This window comes from Dermochelys coriacea, chromosome 6 (assembly GCF_009764565.3).
Source record: "Dermochelys coriacea isolate rDerCor1 chromosome 6, rDerCor1.pri.v4, whole genome shotgun sequence".
Classification (NCBI taxonomy): Eukaryota; Metazoa; Chordata; order Testudines; family Dermochelyidae; genus Dermochelys; species Dermochelys coriacea.
Window position 1 is genome coordinate 18,316,565 of NC_050073.1, and position 24,299 is coordinate 18,340,863.

Consider the following 24,299-nt stretch of genomic DNA (forward strand, 5'->3'; position numbering starts at 1 on the left):
TGTCTCCTGCCAGATCCGCAGATCCCCAGTTGAGTAGAGTTCGTCCTTCAATATTCTGAGGACATGGATTGACGTGATTTATTGACTTCACTATCCTATTTCACTTGCTTCTGGAATTTTATTTACTCCCTTCTCTACGAGAGGAAGGTGTTTCACCTTACTCCCTCCAAAAATGGGTCTGATTCAGCATCTCAATCAGAAAACATTTTTTTTGAGTTCTGCTTATTCCTCTGTGCCTGGGTTTTAGAAGGCAGTTCAGGAGCAGCTTACCAGCTCTCCTTAATATGCCAGTCAAAAGAGCTAAGATTTCCTCTGCCTGATTCTCCCTGCAAAGATCTTGTGTGGAAGATGGGAAAGTTTTCCCCACCCTCATCCCTTCTTATCTTGTTTCATTATGAGTCACACTTCATTAGCACCCTAATGTTTCTGTCAATAAATGATGGATTTACCAACGGTGATTTAAGTTTAAAATTACTTGCGAAAACTTAATGAAGCCTGCAAATCGTGAATTAGATTTCAAAGAAATTGCCTCTGACAGTTAAAAACTACAGGGCCAAAGTAATTTCAAGGGTGGCATTTTCCTCATCCATAAATTATGTATTGGGTCAAAATTAAGGTGTTTCTTTAAGTATTACTATTATTTTTGAAAAGGAATTACAGTTTGCCTCTTCCTGCAATAAATCTCTCCCCTTTGATGTGTGTGCTGGGATGGGTAACCTATTCTTCCAGGAAGGTCCAGCGTGGATGCAGTAACTGGTTTCGAGAGACTGCCTCAAATTTTAACTGAGGTTTCCAGTTGGTTTGACTGAGGCAAAAGAAGTTTAACAGCTTGCCTAGGCCAGTGACTTAGCCAGGACACTGTAGGGTTCCCAGTCTTGTGCTCCAGACTGCTTAATATTGCCAACATTGCTCACCAACAGAAGTTGCTCCAATAAAAGATATGACCTCACCCATCTTGTCTCTCTAATATCCTGGGACCAACATGGCTACAAGAACAATACGTACAACATTGCCCCACACTCAAGAATTATGGAATAAGCCAATTGTATTGCCTCAAAAGAGGTTTAAGGATTCTTAATAGGTTTAAATGGTCACTTTCATCAATGCGCATGGATGAGGGAGAGAGGGAGTATCTAGACTGTTTAGCAACTCCATGAAAAAGAGAAACCCTTTCCTCTAAGGTGCCTTTGGTTTGATGTGTTGTTTGCTGCTTGGGGAGTATTTATTTATCTAGCTTTGTACAAAATAATGAGAAATGCCTATCCCAAAATCTTGGCTTCCCTGACAGTGATTTAAGATTCAAATCTCAGAATTTCACCTCAGCCCCCATTGCAGGAATAAACTAAACAAGCAAATAACCATCAGCACCACATCTATTCTCTCTGGTCTTCTGTCATGCCAAAGGCCTGGACTTTCAGGAGCTATGACAGTGATGGAGCTTCAGGGCATTCTGCAAAAGCAACAGATGAAGCAAGCAAGGGAGGAAGCTCTCATAGCAAAATCTTGATTATAACCGCAGCAGCATTGCACAGGAAAGAAGGGCAGGAGTTATAAGCCGTTTACGGCACTATAGGTTACACCCAAACACCTTAAGTCATTGCAGTTCCTAGAGAACTGGTGCCAAATGTTCACAGTGAGATGCACAAAGTTGGCTGCTGCATTTTGTGCAGGCTTTGGTTTTTAGATGGATTTAAGGTAAAGCCCCATATGCAGTGCATTGCATTAATATAATCTCAAGGTGGACAAAGTATCGATGCCAAAAGCAAGGTACAATTCCTAACGAAAGAGTTGCAACCAGCTGTCCAAATTTAATAGATTTTAAGGCCAGAAGGGACTGTTATGATCATCTAGTGTGGCCTACATAGCATAGGCCTAGAATGTCAATCGGTAATTTTTTCATCAAGTGCATAACTTCTGGTTGAGCTGTAGCATATCTTTAAAAAAAACCAAAACCTCCAGTCTTGATTTAAGACAAGTGACAGACTCCACCAAATTGTTCCAATGATTATTTACCTTCACTATTAAAAATTTGCACATTATTTCTGCTTTCAACCACTGAATCTTCTTATGCCTTTTTTCTGTTAAAAAGCCTTCTATGATCATAAATCTCTTCCCCATGAAGGTACATGCAGACTATGATCAAGTCAGCTCAACATTCTCTCAGATTGAGCCTCTTTCTCTCTCACTATAAGGCATACTTTCCAGACCTTAAATCATTCTTGTAGCTCTTTTCTGTATCCTTTGCAATCTTTCTACATCCTTTTTGGAGTGTGGGCACCAGAACTGGACATGGCAATCCAGTAATGGTCTCACTAATGCTGTATACAGAGGTAATACCACCTTCCTACTCCTATTTGATATTCCCTTGCTTATACACCCAAGGACAGCATTCACCCTCCTAGCTACACATTGCTGTGGGAGCTCATGTTCAATTGATTATCTACCAGGACCCGCAAGTCCTTTTCACAGCTTTCCTGCTTTCCAGGATTCAGTCCCACATTTTATAAGTGTGACCTCACTCTTTGTTCCTAGATGTATGCTTTCGCATTTGGCTTTGCTAAAACACATGTTGATCAAGTGAGGCCATCTTACCAAGTGATCCAGGTGGCCTGTATAACTGGCATGTTCCCATTAATTATTTACAGCTCAACCAGTTTTTGGGTCATCTGCAATTTTATTTACCAGCAATGATTTTATATTTTCTTCATGAGTAGTGATAAAGTTACTGGATAGCATTGGGTAGAACCCTCTAGAAACACTTCCATTGGATAGGTTTCAGAGTAGCAGCCGTGTTAGTCTGTATTCGCAAAAAGAAAAGGAGTACTTGTGGCACCTTAGAGACTAACAAATTTATTAGAGCATAAGCTTTCGTGAGCTACAGCTCACTTCATCGGATGCATTTGGTGGAAAAAACAGAGGAGAGATTTATATACACACACACAGAGAACATGAAACAATGGGTTTATCATACACACTGTAAGGAGAGTGATCACTTAAGATAAGCCATCACCAACAGCAGGGGGGGGAAGGAGGAAAACCTTTCATGGTGACAAGCAGGTAGAAGTCACCTACTACAGGACAGGCCCAACAAAGAAAACAACAGAACGCCACTAGCCATCACCTTCAGCCCCCAACTAAAACCTCTCCAACGCATCATCAAGGATCTACAACCGATCCTGAAGGACGAGCCATCGCTCTCTCAGATCTTGGGAGACAGACCAGTCCTTGCTTACAGACAGCCCCCCAATCTGAAGCAAATACTCACCAGCAACCACACACCACACAACAGAACCACTAACCCAGGAACCTATCCTTGCAACAAAGCCCGTTGCCAACTCTGTCCACATATCTATTCAGGGGATACCATCACAGGGCCTAATCACATCAGCCACACTATCAGAGGCTCGTTCACCTGCGCATCTACCAATGTGATATATGCCATCATGTGCCAGCAATGCCCCTCTGCCATGTACATTGGCCAAACTGGACAGTCTCTACGTAAAAGAATGAATGGACACAAATCAGACGTCAAGAATTATAACATTCAAAAACCAGTTGGAGAACACTTCAATCTCTCTGGTCACTCGATCACAGACCTAAGAGTGGCTATACTTCAACAAAAAAGCTTCAAAAACAGACTCCAACGAGAGACTGCTGAATTGGAATTAATTTGCAAACTGGATACAATTAACTTAGGCTTGAATAGAGACTGGGAATGGATGAGTCATTACACAAAGTAAAACTATTTCCCCATGGTATTTCTCCCTCCCACCCCACCCCCCACTGTTCCTCTGATATTCTTGTTAACTGCTGGAATTAGCCTACCTGCTTGTCACCATGAAAGGTTTTCCTCCTTCCCCCCCCTGCTGTTGGTGATGGCTTATCTTAAGTGATCACTCTCCTTACAGTGTGTATGATAAACCCATTGTTTCATGTTCTCTGTGTGTGTGTATATAAATCTCTCCTCTGTTTTTTCCACCAAATGCATCCGATGAAGTGAGCTGTAGCTCACGAAAGCTTATGCTCTAATAAATTTGTTAGTCTCTAAGGTGCCACAAGTACTCCTTTTCTTTTTCCATTGGATAATGATTCCTCACATACAATTACATTTTGTGGTCTACAAGTTAACCAGTTTTAAATCCATTTAATATGGGCTGCATTGATTTTGTTTAGTGTTATTTTTTATCAGACTGTCCTATGGGAGTAAGTCAAATGCATTGCAGAAGTCTGTTATGTCAACATAGCCTTTATCAACTAAACTTGTGATCCATCAAAATCAATATCATTTGTTTGACAAGTTCTAATTTTTATTAAACTATGTGGATTGTCATTAATTTTGCCACCATACCATAACTCTTTACTGATTGTGTCCCATATCAGTCTTTCCATGATCTTGCCCGAGATCAATGTCAGGTTAACCCTCTTATAGTTTCTCAGGTCACCCTGTTTTAAATATTCAAAGAATTTGGACCCTAGTCATCATCCATTGCCAAGAAAAGATAATCTGCCAGTGCAGCCAGAACAATACCAGAACAATTGGACCTGGAATGGCAGGAGTCCAAGAAAATTAATGATACTAGACACTCAGCCACAAACTTTTCAGTAGTCTTAACTAAAAATGATGTATTGGACACAGAATGAAAATTAGTCAAATTATCAGCATGAAGGACTGAATTTCTTGAGTAGCAGTCATTTCTGAACTAGTAATCATGAGTATTCATACCAGGAACCTGATTCTGAAAGTTACACTGATCCACGTGGGGAACAGAAAGTGACTAAGCATAGGCAATCAAAACCGCTCTAAATTATGAGTACTGCATTCACTATTTCAAGGAAATGAGTATGAACAAACTACAGATAAAAATTATTTACAGAAATTATTTGGTAAATCATTTCAAACAAGTGCATTGGAGACCGTTGTGAACCGATTGCAGACAATTTGTGAATAGAATAGAAAAGTGAAATTCACTGAATTAAGTGATCTTTACTTTTTTTTTTTTTTTGCCAGCTCCAACATTGGAAATTGAGAATGAGGTTTAGATTCTTAACAGGAGCCCTGAATTTCAGTGGGAGTTGGGCACCTAACACAGTTAGACTCCGTTGAAAATCCCAGTGTGCATTTCTTTTAAGCAGGTGTGCAAAATGTCCTTATTGCTAGTTTTGTTTTCAGTTTTGCTTATAGTCATGTCCCCTTTATTTTTGTTTTGTCTCTAATGACAGAGACATTCCCACAATCTTGTGAATTCCACATTATAATCCTTTTTTACTCTGGCTTCATTACTCAACAGTTTGTTTGATGAGGAATTCTGTCTATCATCTGCATTAATAGAGAGGCTTTTTTTCTGTCCAACAGTGGAGGATAACACTCTTTTTTAACATGTTAAGGGAGAAAACAAAAGCAAGTTAATGCAAAACAGGTCTGGGGCAATCATGTGTAGTACAATCCATGGAGGCGTTCCTGATACCCTTGTCATACATGATGGACCTGACCTTTTGCTTCAGTCTCTGCTCAGCCATGACAGATGAGATAGCTAACCATTTGTGACTGAGGCCATTTTTGAATAAACTTGATTATAACTGACAGTGTCGCAGCCTGCCTGGATTACTGTCAGGAGCCATTCAATGCAATTTCTTGGGTGCAGCATCTGAGCTGTCCCAGCAAGATGACACTGAGTTCAAGTCTTCTGCCAGTGGTTATTATATCATTCTTTTGTTATTGCTCTGTGCTGGTTGTGGTCATTTAGAAGAGTGCTATGTGGGGGTAATATACTATCAAATTGAAAAGCTACCATTTCACTCCTCCTACTTTGCACTGGTGTAAATAGTCAGACTCAGTGGATATCAGTGGAAAATCAGGGCCATAATATATTTTTGTGTATGCGCGGATCATCTGATTCCCCCACAGCTTTACACTGAAGAGCCATTATGCCAGCCAGGGATTGCCTTAGTGTGGCAGTGCTCCAATCATGCACTCTCCCTGCATGCCAGTGTTGCAAGGGAGAGCAATGTAGGGCTAGCGTAGCCAAGCTCTATGCCACCCAGAGTTTCCCCAACACTGTGAGAATCTTTGACTGTCTGGCCAGCAGGAGCAACGCAAAAGTTGAGATGAGTGGATAGTCCTGCGATCAGAATCAGGCTCAGTAATTCTCTCTACCTATCTCGGGGCTTCTCCTTCTGCCCCTCCACCCCCACGAATGTGATACAGTTCAGTGGTGACCTAGAATCCTATTTTCGATGTCTCTGTCTCAAGGAATATTTCCAACACACCTCTGAACAACATATTAACCCACAGAGACCTTCCTACCAACACTACAAAAAGAAGGATTCTGGGTGGACTCCTCCTGAAGGTCGAAACAACAGACTGGACTTCTACATAGAGTGCTTCTGCCGACGTGCATGGGCTGAAATTGTGGAAAAGCAGCATCACTTGCCCCATAACCTGAACCGTGCAGAACACAATGCCATCCACAGCCTCAGAAACAACTCTGACATCATAATCAAAAAGGCTGACAAAGGAGGTGCTGTTGTCACCATGAATAGGTTGGAATATGAGCAAGAGGCTGCTAGACAGTTCTCCAACACCACTTTCTACAAGCCATTACCCTCTGATCCCACTGAGGGTTACCAAAAGAAACTACAGCATTTGTTCAAGAAACTCCCTGAAAAAGCACAAGAACAAATCCGCACAGACACACCCCTGGAACCCAACCTGGGGTATTCTGTCTGTTACCCAAGATCCATAAACCTAGAAATCCTGGACGCCCCATCATCTCAGGCATTGACACCCTGACAGCAGGATTGTCTGGCTATGTAGACTCCCTCCTCAGGCCCTACGTTACCAGCTCTCCCAGCTGTCTTCGAGACACCACTGACTTCCTGAGGAAACTACAATCCATCGGTGATCTTCCTGAAAACACCATCCTGGCCACTATGGATGTAGAAGCCCTCTACACCAACATTCCACACAAAGATGGACTACAAGCCGTCAGGAACAGTATCCCTGATAATGTCACGGCTAACCTGGTGGCTGAACTTTGTGACTTTGTCCTAACCCATAACTATTTCACATTTGGGGACAATGTATACCTTCAAATCAGCGGCACTGTTATGGGTACCCGCATGGCTCCACAGTATGCCAACATTTTTATGGCTGACTTAGAACAATGCTTCCTCAGCTCTCGTCCCCTAATGCCCCTACTCTACTTGTGCTACATTGATGACATCATCATCATCTGGACCCATGGAAAAGAAGCCCTTGAGGAATTCCACCATGATTTCAGCAATTTCCATCCCACCATCAACCTCAGCCTGGACCAGTCCACACAAGACATCCACTTCCTGGACACTATGGTGCTAATAAACAATGGTCACATAAACACCACCCTATACCGGAACCTACTGAATGCTATGCCTACCTGCATGCCTCCAGCTTTCACCCAGATCATACCACACGATCCATTGTCTACAGCCAAGCTCTACGATACATCCGCATTTAATCCAACCCCTCAGACAGAGACAAACACCTACAAGATCTCTATCAAGCATTCTTACAACTATAATACCCACCTGCTGAAGTGAATAAACAGATTGACAGAGCCAGAAGAGTACCCAGAAGTCACCTACTACAGGACAGGCCCAACAAAGAAAATAACAGAATGCCACTAGCCATCACCTTCAGCCCCCAACTAAAACCTCTCCAGTGCATCATCAAGGATCTACAACCTATCCTGAAGGACAACCCATCACTCTCACGGATCTTGGGAGACAGGCCAGTCCTTGCTTACAGACAGCCCCCCAACCTGAAGCAAATACTCACCAGCAACCACACACCACACAACACAACCACTAACCCAGGAACCTGTACTTGCAACAAAGCCCGTTGCCAACTGTGTCCACATATCTATTCAGGGGACACCATTATAGGGCTTAATCACATCAGCCACACTATCAGAGGCTCGTTCACCTGCACATCTACCAATGTGATATATACCATCATGTGCCAGCAATGCCCCTCTGCCATGTACGTTGGTCAAACGGGACAGTCTCTATGTAAAAGAATAAATGGACACAAATCAGACGTCAAGAATTATAACATTCAAAAACCTGTTGGAGAACACTTCAATCTCTCTGGTCACTCGATTACAGACCTAAAAGTGGCAATTCTTCAACAAAAAAACCTTCAAAAACAGACTCCAATGAGAGATTGCTGAATTGGAATTAATTTGCAAACTGGATACAATTAACTTAGGCTTGAATAGAGACTGGGAGTGGATGGGTCATTACACAAAGTAAAACTATTTCCCCATGTTTATTCCTCCCCCCATCCCCCACTGTTCCTCAGATGTTCTTGTTAACTGCTGGAAATGGCCCACCTTGGTTATCACTACAAAAGGTTCCTCCCCCTCCCCAGCTCTCCTGCTGGTAATAGCTCATCTTAAGTGATCACTTTCCTTACAGTGTGTATGGTAACACCCATTGTTTCATTTTCTCTGTGTATATAAATCTCCCCACTGTATTTTCCACTGAATGCATCCGATGAAGTGAGCTGTAGCTCATGAAAGCTTATGCTCAAATAAATTTGTTAGTCTCTAAGGTGCCACAAGTACTCCTTTTCTTTTCTCTTTCTACCTCAGTATCATTAGAATTACATGCTGTGCTTTTCTATTTCAGCAGAGAAATCCAAGAGATATTCATTCCTATTTCTGTGTGATAGCAGATGTACCTCCTCTTTTTTTTTTTCTATGCTAGAGTCTCATAGGATTTTCCAGATGGTGCCCATGAATTCCATGCTGTTGGTACTGCAGGTGATCACACAAACATCTATTTGCTTGTTAGACCTTAGGTGATTTGAGTCTCCATGGCAAACATTAGTACCACAAAACAGGCTAGAAGATGCACTCATGACATTCACAAGCTGACCCAATATGAGCTGTGATCTTCCAGCTCTGATCATTTGAGCTCCATTACTAATTAATCCTATTTACAAGAGTCTTCTCAGAAGGGAGCCGCCCTAACTGAGCAAAACCAGAAACAGGCATGTTATGGGTTTGCTGTGCAATTTCTAATAAATTTGCTGTAGTTGGTTAGTTTCCTGCTACTGTTTCAGATCTGCAAGAGTTAATCGTTTGGGAGCCTAGCAGACATCAGACATTTCCGAGAGAGACAGTGGCCTGATTTCTGCCAGATAGGTTTTCTGCGTTTCATATATTGATCCCTCCCCCTGGTTGTGTCACGAGCAATTGTGTGTTACTCGGCAGCATAGAGTACATGAGGCATCAGAGAACAGCATTAGCAGTTAGCATAGAATCACAGAAATGTACGACTGGACAGTGCCTCAGTAGGTCATCTAGTCCAGTTTCTGGAACTGAAATAGGACTGAGTATTATCTAGACCATCCCTGACTGGTGTTTGTCTAATGTGTTATTAAAAACCTCCAATGACAGAGATTCCATAACCTCCCTAGGTTTTGTTCCAGTGCTTAACTACCTTTACAGTTAGGAAGTTTTTCCTAACGTCTAACTTTATCTGCAATTTAAGACCATTTATCATCCTCCTCTTTATAACAACCTTCTACATGAATACTGTTATCATGTTCTTTCCCCCCTCCCCCCCCGTCCCCCCAACCAATTTTCTCTTCTCTGGATTAAACAATCCCAATTTTTTTTCAGTCTTTCCTCATAGATTATGTTTTCTAGACCTTCATTTTTGTTGCTTTTCCTCCAATTTGTCCACATCTTTTCCAAAGTGTGCTGCCAAGCACTGGACACAGAACTCCAGTTGATGCTTTATTGGAGCGGGTAGCGTGTCTCCTGCCTTGCTTACTACATTCCTGCTAATACATCTTTTTTTGCAACACTATTACATTTTAGACTCGTATGCAGTTTGTGATCCACTGTAACCTCCACATCCTTTTCTGCAGTACTCTCTCATGGGCAGTCATTTCCCGTTTTGTATGTGTGCAATTGACTGTTTCTTCCTAAGTGTAGTAGAAAAGTCTCACAGAGACTGGCAAGAGGCAGCTTGAGGGCTCGTGCTTTAAGAAACAGACACACATGGCTGGCCATCCCAAAGAATTCAGAGCAGTCAATGGCTATGATATAAGACAGGGTGTATTTTTATTGCCATCATTAGGGTTAACCTGGCAAACTTCTGGTGATGCTCTGAGTGTGGAAGGTCCCTAAAGTCCTCCCTGTACGTTTTAAGAATTTTTTAAATAATGGGAGAGAAAAACTGGTAGACCAGAAGTCCCCAAACTGTGGTCTGCGCCCCCCTAGGGAGGCATGGAGGAATATCGGGGGCGGGGGGGAGGTTGGGCCAGGGTGGGGAGGGACCACTGCCTAGCCCCTCCCTGCCTCTATCTCTGCTTTGGTCCCACCCTCAGCCACATCCCCAGCTCCCGGCCCTACGCCTGGCCCCATCCCCAGCCTCGGCCGTGGCTCCATTCCCAGACCAGGGCTGAGGCTCGGGGTGGGAATGGAGCTGCACCTGGGTGCAGGCCCAGCTGCCGGCTCTCACTGCAGGCTGGCTGCAGCTCTGCTCCCACCCCCACCCCAAGCTTCAGTCCCTGGCTGTGGCCCTGTTCCCACTCCCAGCTGTGGCCCCAGCCTTGGCCCCACTCTGAGGGGGTCTGGAGGGCATGGACAGGGTAAGGGTAGGATTGCCAGGTGTCTTGTTTTCGACCAGAACGTCCAGTTGAAAAGGGACCCTGGCGGCTCCGGAGAGCACCACTGACTGGGCTGTTAAAAGTCTGGTTGGTGGTGCAGCGGGGCAAAGGCAGGCTCCCTGCCCTTGCTCTGCGTAGCTGCCAGAAGCAGCGGCATGTCTCTCCTCCAACTCCAATGCATGGGGCAGCCAGGGGGCTCCACACACTGCCCCCACCCCCATTGGAGGTGCAGGAGCAGCGCCTGCAGATGGGGCAGCGCGCAAAGCTACCTCACTGCACCTCCATGTAGAAGTCAGAGGGGGAACATGCCGCTGCTTTCAGGAGCTGCTTGAGCTAAGTGCTGCCCAGAGCCTGCACCCCCAACCCCCGGTCCCAGCCCTGATCCCCCTCCTGCCCTCCAAACCTCTTGGTCCCAGCCAGAAGCCCCATCCTGCACCCCAAATCCTTCATCCCCAGAGTCTGCAGCCCCAGCCAGAGCCCTCACACCCCCCTGCACCTCAAACCCCTGCCCCAGCTTGGAGTCTTCTCGTGAATCCTGACCCCCTCATTTCTGACTCTACTCAGAACCCCCAACCCAGAGCCTATGCCCCTTCCCATACCCCAACCCCTTGTTTCAGCCCACAGCCCCCTCCCATACTCGAAACTCCTTGGCTCCACCCCCTCCTGCACCTCAAAACCCTCATCCCTGTCCCCACACCAGAGCCCTCACCCCCTCTCATATACCAACCGACTGCCTCAGCCCAGAGCCCCCTCCCACACCCTGAACTCCACATTTCTGGCCCCACCCCAGAGCCCACACCCCCAGCCGGAATCCTCACCCCATCCTGTACCCCAACCCCCTGAGCCAGCCTGGTGAAAATGAGTGATTGAGGGTGGGGAGAGCAAGCAACAGAATTGGGGGGATGGAGTAATTGGGGCAGGGCCTCTGAGGAGGGGCAGGGCAAGGGTGTTCGGTTTTATGCGAATAGAAAGTTGCCAACCCTAGGTAAGGGGGAGCGCTCAACCCTCAAAAGTTTGGGGACTGCTGTGGTAGCCTGTCATGGTGACTCTTAAGAAACGGAATTAGTAGACTTCATCCCCCCATCAGAAACACTTTCTTAATACACTAAAGTGACATTTCTAGCCCTGTACAATCCCTCAAAATTAGGTCTGTTTCAAGGCTAGACGCGCTCCTCCAAGGCTAGACACGCTCCCTCCTATCAGAAGATGTTCTTAGGGCTGAATTAAAATAAATTAAAAAGGGTGCATGGGGGGGGGCTAGTTTAGGGGACTGCTAAATAGGGTATGGAATCTTCCATTGTAAGCTTGTATTCACTAAAGTATTGTTTTACCAATAACTTGAGGGGTTTAGCACATTTGTATAGTCTAGTCTGGACACTCCCCCAAACATTTGTGCCAAACTAACATTACTTTAGTTTGATACCTGGGGTAAATCACATCTCCTCAGACTAACCTTTACAAATGTGGCAGGTAATTGGCAGTGAGTTAACTCAAAGTAAAATCTCTGGGGTAGACGTACCCTTTGAGGGCACTGATTCAAATGCAGCCAGGGTTCAGAACTGATTGAAAGTGACTGCCATCTGAAGGTGGTGTGGTGGCCTCTCCGATTTGATTTGCCAGTCTCAGTCCATTTCAGAGTGAGCAGGTGTCCAAATTCTATTTGACACCACCTTGCACCCTTGTTGAGTTTCAATAAAGACGCCATTGACTAAACTGGGTCATGAAGAACTTTCCCATTCATTCCTAGCTGTGGCCCCTCCAGGTCAGGGTGACAGCAATATAAATAAGCTGGTATTGCTGCTGGCGGGAGCTGTTTTTCTTTTGGCCAGGTAGAGCCTTTCAGACTCTGGAGCTGTCAAGCTGGTGCTCTTTATAAACACAAAAACTCAATAAAAGAAAAAAAAAGTTTTAAATTGCAAAGTACAGCATCATTTTTAAATCAATATATTCCTTCTTCCTGTGTAACAAAGTGGTTTGTTGATGGATGAGATTTATGACACCAGATTGTATCTTTGCCCCCCTTCTCTTTGGATGAGATCCAGAAACTCCATGAAATCTTTACACATTATGAAAACGAGCTCCAACTTGTCTCTCTGCTGAAGCCCCTGAGAAGAGAGAGCTGAACATCCTCCATGGCAAATGCTGACTTTGATATCTAAACACATGAGCTGCACATTTCCGTTGACATTCTGATGCTATTACAAATGGACCTGGCACTTACCATGTGTAATTCTAAAAGCAGCCTCTGCCATTGTCAGGAGGCACCGCTACTGTCTTCTGCTGCTCTCCTTCATGTTGTCTGGGATAGGAGCCAAACCTCGATCCAACTCACAGTTGTGCATGGCAGCCATAAAATGCACATATCACATTCTGGATTATAGATTTTCCAGCAAAATCAGCTTGATATTTGGCTTTTTCCTCAAGCTTTTCAAAGTTTCTTTCTTTTTCTAAGTTTACTGCTGCTTAGCATGGTTTCTGTTGTTTGCACAGCAAATGGTGCTCTAGTGATAGGGAAATATAGCCTACATCATTTTGCTATGCTATGGTCTCTTTATACGTACTGTCCACATGGGGAAATTGCCACCTGTCCCAGTTTATTATCCATGAGCTACTGGGAAATGACTCCCTTCTCTTCTCCAGTCACCACCTAGCATCTTCACCAGGACAATCTCCAGGTGGGAAATGCAACCTTCCAGTGGAAAAACACAATTAAACAATGGAGATGGTGGAACATTTGTTCCAGATACCATTCATTACTTTATATATTCTTGTCATGTCCCCTATTATTCATCTACTTGCTAAAGTCAACAATCCCAATCTTTTTTCATATGAATTTTTCTAGGCCCTTGATTATTCCACTGCTCTCCTCTGAACTCTCTCAAGCTCTGCTATATCCTTTTGGAAATCCAGTGAGCAGTACTATACATAGTATTTCAGATGAGGCAACACCACTGATTTATATAGAGGCATTATAATATTTTTGGTATTATTTGCAATCCCATTACTTATGCATCCTAACGTCATTAGTTTTGACCACAGCTGAACACTGAACAAAGTTCTTCATTAAGCTGCCTACAAAAGATGCCTACATCCCCTTCTGGAGTTGACAGTTTATTTAGAATCCTGTAAGATGTGTGAGCAGTTTCTTTTTCCTTTCTATGTGCATTACTTTGCATTTAACAGCATTAAACTTAATTGGTCATCATGTTTCCCATTCACTTAATTTGGTTATGTCCCTCTGAAGTGCCTCGCCGTCTTTTCTGGATTTGACTAACCTAAAAAACCCCACACTTTATCATTTGGAAATTTTACTACTTTATTGTTCATCGACCCCCACTTTCCAGATCATTAATGATTATATTAAACATCACTGCATCAAATAGAGAACCTGGAGGCAGTCCACCATTAACTTTTTGTCATGATGAAAATCAGTCATTGATTCCTACTCTCTGTTTCCTGCCTCTTAGTCTGTTTTTGATCCATGAAAATACTTTGCCTCTCAACCCAGGGCTAGTTAGCTTCTGTAGTAGCTTCTCCTGAGGGGCATTGTCAAAACAAAGAATTCTGAGAGAGTAGTCAGACACTATTTTCCTTTGCAGAAACTGTGTTGGTTAGACTCTATTATATCATGATCTTCCAGGTGTTATTATTCTATTTTTTAATTACCATTTCAACCTATTTGGCTTGTAAAGCTTGCTGGTTTGTAATTCTCAGATCACCTCTAAAGTCTTCTTATTTAAATACAGATACAATGTTTACTACCTTCCAATCCTCTGGTATAACAGCTGTTTTTAATGAGAGAGTATATATTTTTGCTGGCAGCTCAGCCACTTAATATGTGAGGCCCTTCAGAGCTCATGATGTGTACCATAGGGGCCTAGTGACTTACTGTTTTTTTTAATTACCAATTTGTTCCAGCACTCTTTCTTCTGATACTTCAGTCTCTGATTGCACATTAATTACCCCAGACCTGATATGTACCAGTGATCTCCCTTCAAGATTCAATTCCTGGTTCTTCCACAGACTTCCTGTGAGGAAAGTCATTTAATCTCTCTGTTCCTCAGTTCCCCATCTGTGAAATACTTGCCTATTGAGATTGAACTTTTCAGGACAGGGTCTGTCTTATTCTGTTTGTATAGCACCTAGCAAAATGGGGGCCTGATCTCGGTTGGGGTCTTTAGACATTACCATAAAACCATATTGCCATTAGAGGGGTGGGGGAAAAGTCATCTCTTGCCAGCAGATGTCCTTCTAAATATAGGGGTAAACTGCAGTATCTCAGAAACCACTGTAGTAAGTAGTGGGCAAATTACCTTTTAATGGTACTTCAGGTTGGGATCACGCTCATTGCTACACACAAGACAATACCACGTTTATCCTGTGCCTTTGTGCCATGCAAGTGATTTACAATATACATCATTCTTTACCACATCATTCTTTGCTATTAAGGCAGTGCTGAGAACCAAGCAAGACAGATACTTACTCAGTAGAGCTGACGTGTGACTGTCTGGAGTGATTTCAGGGAGAGATTTTCACCTTTGAAGTTCCTAGCATAGAAAAGCTCTGTACTCAGAAGCCTTACACTGATAAAAGCCATTTTCACCTGAATCAGAAAAAAAACTAATGAGAAGATAATTGATCTGAAAAGAATCAAGTAGCTGCAGTGCCTTTTATATTAAAGAGGCTGACATGAAATCAAAAGGCATGGTTGTCAGCCCGGCTGTTGCTGGGCCAATATTTTTGAGCTCCAAAATAATTGCTGGTTCTGTCATTGTCACTTGGACAGAAGCACCTTCCTGTGCTTACATAGCAGGTACCTAGATCCCTACCTGACAAACAGCTGAGGCCACAGAAAAGGAAGCCCGTTTTTGAAAATCCATTGCCCCAAAAGGTACAAACTGATACTAGTAAATACATTGGTTAATCCAAATAATGGCTTTAATGGCCTTTTAAAGGATTGCATGGTCCATATGCTCAGGACTTGTCTATATGGCAAGTTACTGCACAGCAATCCATGGTGTGAATTTACTTACAGTGCACCAGCCTGCTACCAGTACCATCCCATGTGGACACTGCTACCGAGCAGTGAAAGTCCCAGAGTTCGTCTGGATGTTCTAACTGGCTTCACACAATAACTTGCTATGTAGACAAGGTGTTAGATGCAGCCAACCTCTGAAAGTGGTGAGACAAGCAGGTCTGCAGGAGTCTGTCATCCTACGGCTACAGAAAGAAGATTGAGATATATCCCCCACTGCAGACTTCTCTCTCTTTCACAAAATGATATCACAGAAGCGCTTCTATGCTGTCAAAACAACAGTTTATACTGACTATGTGCTTCAGGATTCACAATTGTGCAATACACATTAGGATTCAGTTTGCAGTGGAAATGGGTCTGGATGTGCCAGGCAATGCATTAGACTCTGAAAAAGCCTCAGAATTGATTACAATAAGATGTTGGAACAGAGAATCCCAAAAAGGACCTCAGTTCCATCATTGTGTCTTAAATCAAACTGGATTCTATCTGCCATCAGCAGTAACCAAGAACAGGCTGGGACTGAAACGGCATCATCACAGATTCTAAGTCCTTTCAAAAGGAATTGTATATTGGAGATGGTGAAAACTTGACAAGTTAACTGGATATATGTACATTAGACTGCTGGATATAAGGGATAATGAGGCTAGGTGATGTAAGGACAAACTCAAATGGTTATAGCAAACTATGCCTATTTTGCTCAAGTTGGCATCCTGAAAGTCCAAGAGATAAGAAGCATTTTAATTGCTGTAGATACATATTTAAATTAAAATTGATCTTAAGTCTCCTACTGGTGGTAACTGGTGAAAAGAATCATATTTTTGTGACAAAGAGTACAGGACAATATTAGACAGTATCTTCATAGATTTTAAGGCCAAAGATGATCATTATGATCATCTAGTCTGTTCTTCTGCATAGAAGGCCATAGGATTTCACCCATTAATTCATGCATCAAGCCTAATTCCTTGTGGCTGACCACAGCATATTTTACATCAAAATTAGTTCAGAAATGTAGGCATCTGATTTTCAGTCTGTTTAGGGATGCAACCATGCATGCAAGTGTGTCCCTCGTTTCTCTACAAAATTACTAGAGTTGTACGTACCTATCAGGTAACTGTGTGCAACTGCCTAATTAAATGAATTTTCAAACACAGTTAACTGATTTTGTGTAATTGTGTATGTATATGTGTTCTTAAATTGGTCCTAGACTGCTCTTAAAAAATCTTATTTATATATTTGTAGTAAACATTCAAAAATCTTGCATGAAAAGTTATCCTTGGCTCACAGCTTACGCATTACAAACAACTCCACAGTTGCAGAGACTAGGAGAAAGGGATGAGGGAAAAGAGACAGGGAAATAAAATCAATTACACATGCCAGAGGCCAAAGCAGCAAATTAATTACAATTATATCAAGTCAAATATTTCTCCCACATTCATTAACATGTTGATTAGGAAAAAAAATGAATCTGCATGCTGGGTGAATTCTACACCTGTAAATATTTAAGGTGTATGAATTTACTGGAAAACTATGTATGGCCAGCTCCTCAGCTGATGTAAATTAGTATAGCTCTGCAGATGTAGCTCATACTGTTCATTATGTAAACAAAGGGCATCCTATGTAAAATATAAGGAACTCCTTGTGATTATTAAATCAGGTGGGGAAAACAGTACTTGACAGTTGCCAGTGCTATACTGGGAGACTGCAACCTATGGCCCAGTCAATGTGGGAAAATCATGTGATTCCACCCCAAGAGAGAGGTGATGGCTCAAGGCCTGAGGCGGTTGTGCTCAAAGAGAACAGGATGGGATCAGAGGTGCATTCATCTAGTGACTGACAGTGTACTGTCTTTCAGACAGGATGGAAAACCAATTTAACAAACCATTTGCAGTCATTAAATATCACGTGGGATTGTCTTCAAATATAAGTGAGTTACCTCAATGTCCTGGCTAATCTCTAGTGGGATTAATTACATTCTTACCTATGGGTTTCAGAGTAGCAGCCGTGTTAGTCTGTATTAGCAAAAAGAAAAGGAGTACTTGTGGCACCTTAGAGACTAACAAATTTATTAGAGCATAAGCTTTCGTGAGCTCTTACCTATATTCACCTTCCAGTCTCTGGTGGAAATGGTCTTTTCTTCTTGCTATCCAAAACTGAGGTGCAGTTACAAAAAAAAATCACGGCTTACTCCAACAGAATTTATAGGACCAGGTTCCCAGCTGGTACAAATCTGACTTCAGTGGAGCTACTTGAATTTATATCAATTAAGGATCTGCCTGATAATATCTGTGATAGCTCAAAGATGCTTCCACTCACATAGTTTATTCAATTGTAAACCCTTTCCCCTTGAGAGCAACATCTCAAGCATTGTGGAAATTCCAAGCTCCACCACCAGTTACTATGTGTTATTCCTGATGTAACTGCATTTCATAGGCAGGTGAAGAGTTTATAAATTGGATTGTAAGACACATTGGGATCCTTGTGGATGAAAGAAGGTACAAAAATGAAAGTAATTGCTGTTAAATGCCCCCGTCCCCCTTTGTTTTAATGAAGGAAGCCAGTACAGCTCTTCACTGCACCTGATAGAAAACAGATATGCTCTTGGAGGGAGTGATACAATTTTCAGTAATTGAAAATGGATAAACTAAGTGAAGATTTTTCAGATGTTTATTGCAGTAAAACATGGCACTATAATGTGCTGTTGATGACACTGATTTGAAACAAGATACTGCAAGAATAACTTCTGTTTTCCTTATCTCACAACACAAGAATGAGTGGACAGTCAGAGAAACTGAAAGGTTCCAAATTCAAAATTGATAAAAAGCAAATACTTTTCCCTCATAGTACATAATTAGACAGTGGAACCTATTGCCACAGGATGTCACTGAGCACAAGAATATTGCAATATTAATGAGGGATTGAATGTTTTAATGAATACTAGTATCCAGTGTTGTTATAATTAATGCAAAAATAAAAGGGGGTGGGGTGGGGATGGAAGGAATATAGAATTTTGCCTTAAATTCTGAAACAATCTTTATTTGGGTGAAATATTTATGGGGTAGGCAAAATACCTACATCTGCCTTCTGCAAAGTTTCTTGCACCTTCCTCTGAAACATCTAGTGGTCCATTAGGACCAAGGTTCTGATCTAGTCTGGCAGTTCCCATGATTGCTGCCTAGGGTAAAAGGAGGTTAAAGCAGAACTATCTGGAGTATCAGCTTTACTCTGTAGGGAGAGGCACAGAAATAAGACCCCGTCTCATATGCATGAGATACTCTGCGGCACAGTTGACCAAGTAAAGACTGTATGTAGACTAGAGTATGGCATCTCAAACTGCATTTGTCAGTGTGAACAGGGTAAAACACAGTGAAATTTCCAGTACAAATAGGGCAGGTATATGAGGTAGATTGACCTCTCTGGCATATAGGCGGATGACAGATGAGAGAATGCGTGTAATCACTGGATCGCATATGAAGGACAAGATGAGAAATGCTGTAAGCTCTGATTCATAGTGAGAGGATGCAATAGATGAGTTTTGAGACCATGGCCCATATATCCCAGGTAGATGAACAGTTGGCTTGTCAGTGTTTAGAGCGTGTATTGGGGTAATAGTATCAAATGCCCCATATTGCATATGAATTTGCTGATATATATGTGTGCGCCAAGGAAAATTATGTAAAATACAGTTTATCAAAACCATGTTAATGAAGGGCAAAGTTATTAGAGCTCTGTTGCCCAAGTCTAAATAATTTCTAATATAAATATGTATAAACACACACACACACAAAAAGGTAGCACTCTTGGATAAAGTCTGCCTGTAGTATCTGTGACAATGGTTATAAAGTATCTCTAAAATACTGATTTTAGTCTATACAACTCCCAGAACAGCTTAAAAACTCTAGCCACAACACACAAAGTTCTCCAACCAAAATATATCAATCCTAGTTTGCTTGTAATAAATTGAATCAAAATAGTCACTTGTGAAAACATGTTTGTCATAAACTCCTTTCGGCAGGTTTATGGTTTCTTCTCTGCAACACTCCTCTGTGGCAGGGAAGAATGATTATCCCCATTTTACAGATAGCAAATGGAGGTACAGAGAAATAGTGACTTTCCAAGAACAGACAGGAAGTCGATAGCATAGCTGAGAGATTGTGGCTCAATAGATCCAAGTTAAACTAGCATCTCAACCACCAGACCATTCTTTTTCCTGCAAGTTTTCCCAGGATCGTCTGTTCTTGCTTCCTCCTTTGCCCTGCAATTCATAAAGCATTGCCAAGGTGTCATAATAAATCTTCCTTGGTGTCTAAGGACTGTTGGGGGCTAATAGCATATGAGTGAACCTGTTAGCATTTAGGGAAGCATTAAGAAATCTGATGGTGCACGTTTTTCCAGCCAACACGATTCTAAACATGAAGGTACGACCAGCTGGGAAGTGTTATGGAATGAGCTAAAGAAAAGCAATTCAAACAGTGAATACTCCAAAACAATAAAAAAAAATTCTACTCAATATTAGAGACATCTCAAATTTGGACAGAAACAACCACTCCCCCCCAAATCCTACAAACAATACCACGGAAATGCAGTGTTAAACCAATGCTACTAACAGGAGGTATATACCAAGTAAGCAATGGCTAGTGGTCCATAGCATGTTCTCTCGTTCTCTCATAGCTCCTAAGAGACTGATCCAATTACATTAATGCAAAGCCTCTCGCTGACCTCACTGGGCTTTTTATTAGGCCCTACATGATTTTCATTCTTTTGGCAGATGGGGTAAGGAGGGTTTCAATAGCCAAAATTCAGAGTAGCAGCCGTGTTAGTCTGTATTCGCAAAAAGAAAAGGAGTACTTGTGGCACCTTAGAGACTAACAAATTTATTAGAGCATAAGCTTTCGTGAGCTACAGCTCACTTCATCGGATGCATTTGGTGGAAAAAACAGAGGAGAGATTTATATACACACACACAGAGAACATGAAACAATGGGTTTATCATACACACTGTAAGGAGAGTGATCACTTAAGATAAGCCATCACCAACAGCAGGGGGGGGAAGGAGGAAAACCTTTCATGGTGACAAGCAGGTAGGCTAATTCCAGCAGTTAACAAGAATATCAGAGGAACAGTGGGGGGTGGGGTGGGAGGGAGAAATACCATGGGGAAATAGTTTTACTTTGTGTAATGACTCATCCATTCCCAGTCTCTATTCAAGCCTAAGTTAATTGTATCCAGTTTGCAAATTAATTCCAATTCAGCAGTCTCTCGTTGGAGTCTGTTTTTGAAGCTTTTTTGTTGAAGTATAGCCACTCTTAGGTCTGTGATCGAGTGACCAGAGAGATTGAAGTGTTCTCCAACTGGTTTTTGAATGTTATAATTCTTGACGTCTGATTTGTGTCCATTCATTCTTTTACGTAGAGACTGTCCAGTTTGGCCAATGTACATGGCAGAGGGGCATTGCTGGCACATGATGGCATATATCACATTGGTAGATGCGCAGGTGAACGAGCCTCTGATAGTGTGGCTGATGTGATTAGGCCCTATGATGGTATCCCCTGAATAGATATGTGGACAGAGTTGGCAACGGGCTTTGTTGCAAGGATAGGTTCCTGGGTTAGTGGTTCTGTTGTGTGGTGTGTGGTTGCTGGTGAGTATTTGCTTCAGATTGGGGGGCTGTCTGTAAGCAAGGACTGGTCTGTCTCCCAAGATCTGAGAGAGCGATGGCTCGTCCTTCAGGATAGGTTGTAGATCCTTGATGATGCGTTGGAGGGGTTTTAGTTGGGGGCTGAAGGTGATGGCTAGTGGCGTTCTGTTGTTTTCTTTGTTGGGTCTGTCCTGTAGTAGGTGACTTCTGGGTACTCTTCTGGCTCTGTCAATCTTCAAACCTTCAAATCAGCGGCACTGCGATGGGTACCCGCATGGCCCCACAGTATGCCAACATTTTTATGGCTGACTTAGAACAACGCTTCCTCAGCTCTCATTCCCTAATGCCCCTACTCTACTTGCGCTACATTGATGACATCTTCATCATCTGGACCCATGGAAAAGAAGCTCTTGAGGAATTCCACCATGATTTCAACAATTTCCATCCCACCATCAACCTCAGCCTGGACCAGTCCACACAAGAGATCCACTTCCTGGACACTACGGTGCTAATAAGCGATGGTCACATAAACACCACCCTATATCGGAAACCTACTGACCGCTATTCCTACCTACATGCCTCTAGCTTTCATCCAGATCATACCACTCGATCCATTGTCTACAGCCAAGCGCTACGATATAACCGCATTTGCTCCAACCCCTCAGACAGAGACAAACACCTACAAGATCTCTATCATGCATTCCTACAACTACAGTACCCACCTGCTGAAGTGAAGAAACAGATTGACAGAGCCAGAAGAGTACCCAGAAGTCACCTACTACAGGACAGACCCAACAAAGAAAACAACAGAACGCCACTAGCCATCACCTTCAGCCCCCAACTAAAACCCCTCCAACGCATCATCAAGGATCTACAACCTATCCTGAAGGACGAGCCATCGCTCTCTCAGATCTTGGGAGACAGACCAGTCCTTGCTTACAGACAGCCCCCCAATCTGAAGAAAATACTCACCAGCAACCACACACCACACAACAGAACCACTAACCCAGGAACCTATCCTTGCAACAAAGCCCGTTGCCAACTCTGTCCACATATCTATTCAGGGGATACCATCATAGGGCCTAATCACATCAGCCACACTATCAGAGGCTCGTTCACCTGCGCATCTACCAATGTGATATATGCCATCATGTGCCAGCAATGCCCCTCTGCCATGTACATTGGCCAAACTGGACAGTCTCTACGTAAAAGAATGAATGGACACAAATCAGACGTCAAGAATTATAACATTCAAAAACCAGTTGGAGAACACTTCAATCTCTCTGGTCACTCGATCACAGACCTAAGAGTGGCTATACTTCAACAAAAAAGCTTCAAAAACAGACTCCAACGAGAGACTGCTGAATTGGAATTAATTTGCAAACTGGATACAATTAACTTAGGCTTGAATAGAGACTGGGAATGGATGAGTCATTACACAAAGTAAAACTATTTCCCCATGGTATTTCTCCCTCCCACCCCACCCCCCACTGTTCCTCTGATATTCTTGTTAACTGCTGGAATTAGCCTATCTGCTTGTCACCATGAAAGGTTTTCCTCCTTCCCCCCCTGCTGTTGGTGATGGCTTATCTTAAGTGATCACTCTCCTTACAGTGTGTATGATAAACCCATTGTTTCATGTTCTCTGTGTGTGTGTATATAAATCTCTCCTCTGTTTTTTCCACCAAATGCATCCGATGAAGTGAGCTGTAGCTCACGAAAGCTTATGCTCTAATAAATTTGTTAGTCTCTAAGGTGCCACAAGTACTCCTTTTCTAATAGCCAGAATGCGGTGCAGTCCCCAACACAAAATAAGCCCCTGAGATTTTCATCCTTACAGCCAACCCAGGTGCTGAGTTAAGTCCTGCACAATTTAAGGGGAGACTTACCTATCAGTACAATCAATCGCATCTCTCCCTAGCAGGCAAAAGAGCTCTCATGAATGACCTTCTAGCTTAGGGACTTTCTGTTTACATTCAGTGTCCCTCTCCGTGCTAGCTGTAAAGAATGATTATCAAGGCATGAAATTAAAAGTTTCACCCAGTGGGAAACAATTGGATATATTGTCATTTCCTTACAGCTTCTCCTCCTTTGGTGGGGAGGGAAGATGGCAGGGAAGCAATCACCAGAAAGGTCAGGAACATTTACTTATCAATATTGAAATCCTGCTTAGCAGCTTTGTCCCATTTTATAATTGCTGTTTGGAATCGCAGTAATTTGTGGGGATTGGTGCAATATTTTGTTCACGACGCTGTAAGGAGCAGTGAGGCTTGAAATTAAAATTCTCTATTCAGCTGCAGGTTAGAAACCTGGGGAATGTTGATGACAAGTTCTTTGGGGTCTCTCTCTAAAAGCTTTTCCAGGGACTTTAGCACTGACTCACGTAACGACAAGCAAGACAACATGGTGAGGTAGGAACCACCACATGCGGCCCCTAATGGCCCTGCTCACACATGAAGTGGCAATAGACACCCTCCTCCCCTCCCAGAGAGGCAGGGACAGCAGTATAGGGGCTGGCAGGAGGCATCCTCCCCTCCAAGAGTAGCAGCAGAGGTCCTTCTCTCTTTGAGCAGCAAAGACTGCTCCCTCTCAGAGAGTCACCTGCTACTTACCCCAGCACTAGAGTATAGCAACCTGGGTGGGAGGGCAAGTAGGCAGGCTAGGTCCTCTGCTTTTGTCTCCTACCACAGAGTCCTCTGTGGGCATGGTATTGATGTAGTCTCCCAGAGCAATGCGTCTTGGAGTGAACACCCCATGGAGATGCATGGGGCAGTTCACCAAGCCATCATACAGCTCAACATATGGGATGACAGAATGAGGTACGAGGGCCTGATGCAGTCATACCCCACATACATAACCAATGCCAGAATTGTGACTGCAAAGCACTAAGACCCAGATTTAAGGCTCCTAAATCACTTAGGCCTTTCAGTGCTGAGAAGAGCAGTGCTTAAATATCTTTAATCTGG

General features: G+C 43.0%; 2 protein-coding genes and 1 long non-coding RNA gene across 6 annotated transcripts in view; 1 reads left to right on the plus strand and 2 right to left on the minus strand.

The window, feature by feature from the left end:
- Window positions 1-24,299, plus strand: part of TSPAN4 (tetraspanin 4) — a 711,838-nt gene that overhangs the window by 648,889 nt on the left and 38,650 nt on the right. The window lies entirely within an intron of this gene.
- On the minus strand, window positions 5,358-9,401 carry LOC122460866. Its single transcript, XR_006282445.1, has 2 exons — window positions 8,629-9,401; window positions 5,358-6,154 (listed from the first exon to the last, which is right to left on the minus strand). It is a non-coding gene; the product is annotated as an uncharacterized LOC122460866 (long non-coding RNA).
- The window catches only part of CHID1 (chitinase domain containing 1), a 353,433-nt gene continuing 341,687 nt past the window's right edge, over window positions 12,554-24,299 (minus strand). The window contains exon 12 of the mRNA XM_043517843.1: window positions 12,554-13,352. Within this exon, the coding sequence (XP_043373778.1) occupies window positions 13,304-13,352 (49 nt within the window). The 3' untranslated portion in view covers window positions 12,554-13,303. The remainder of the gene's footprint in view (window positions 13,353-24,299) is intronic.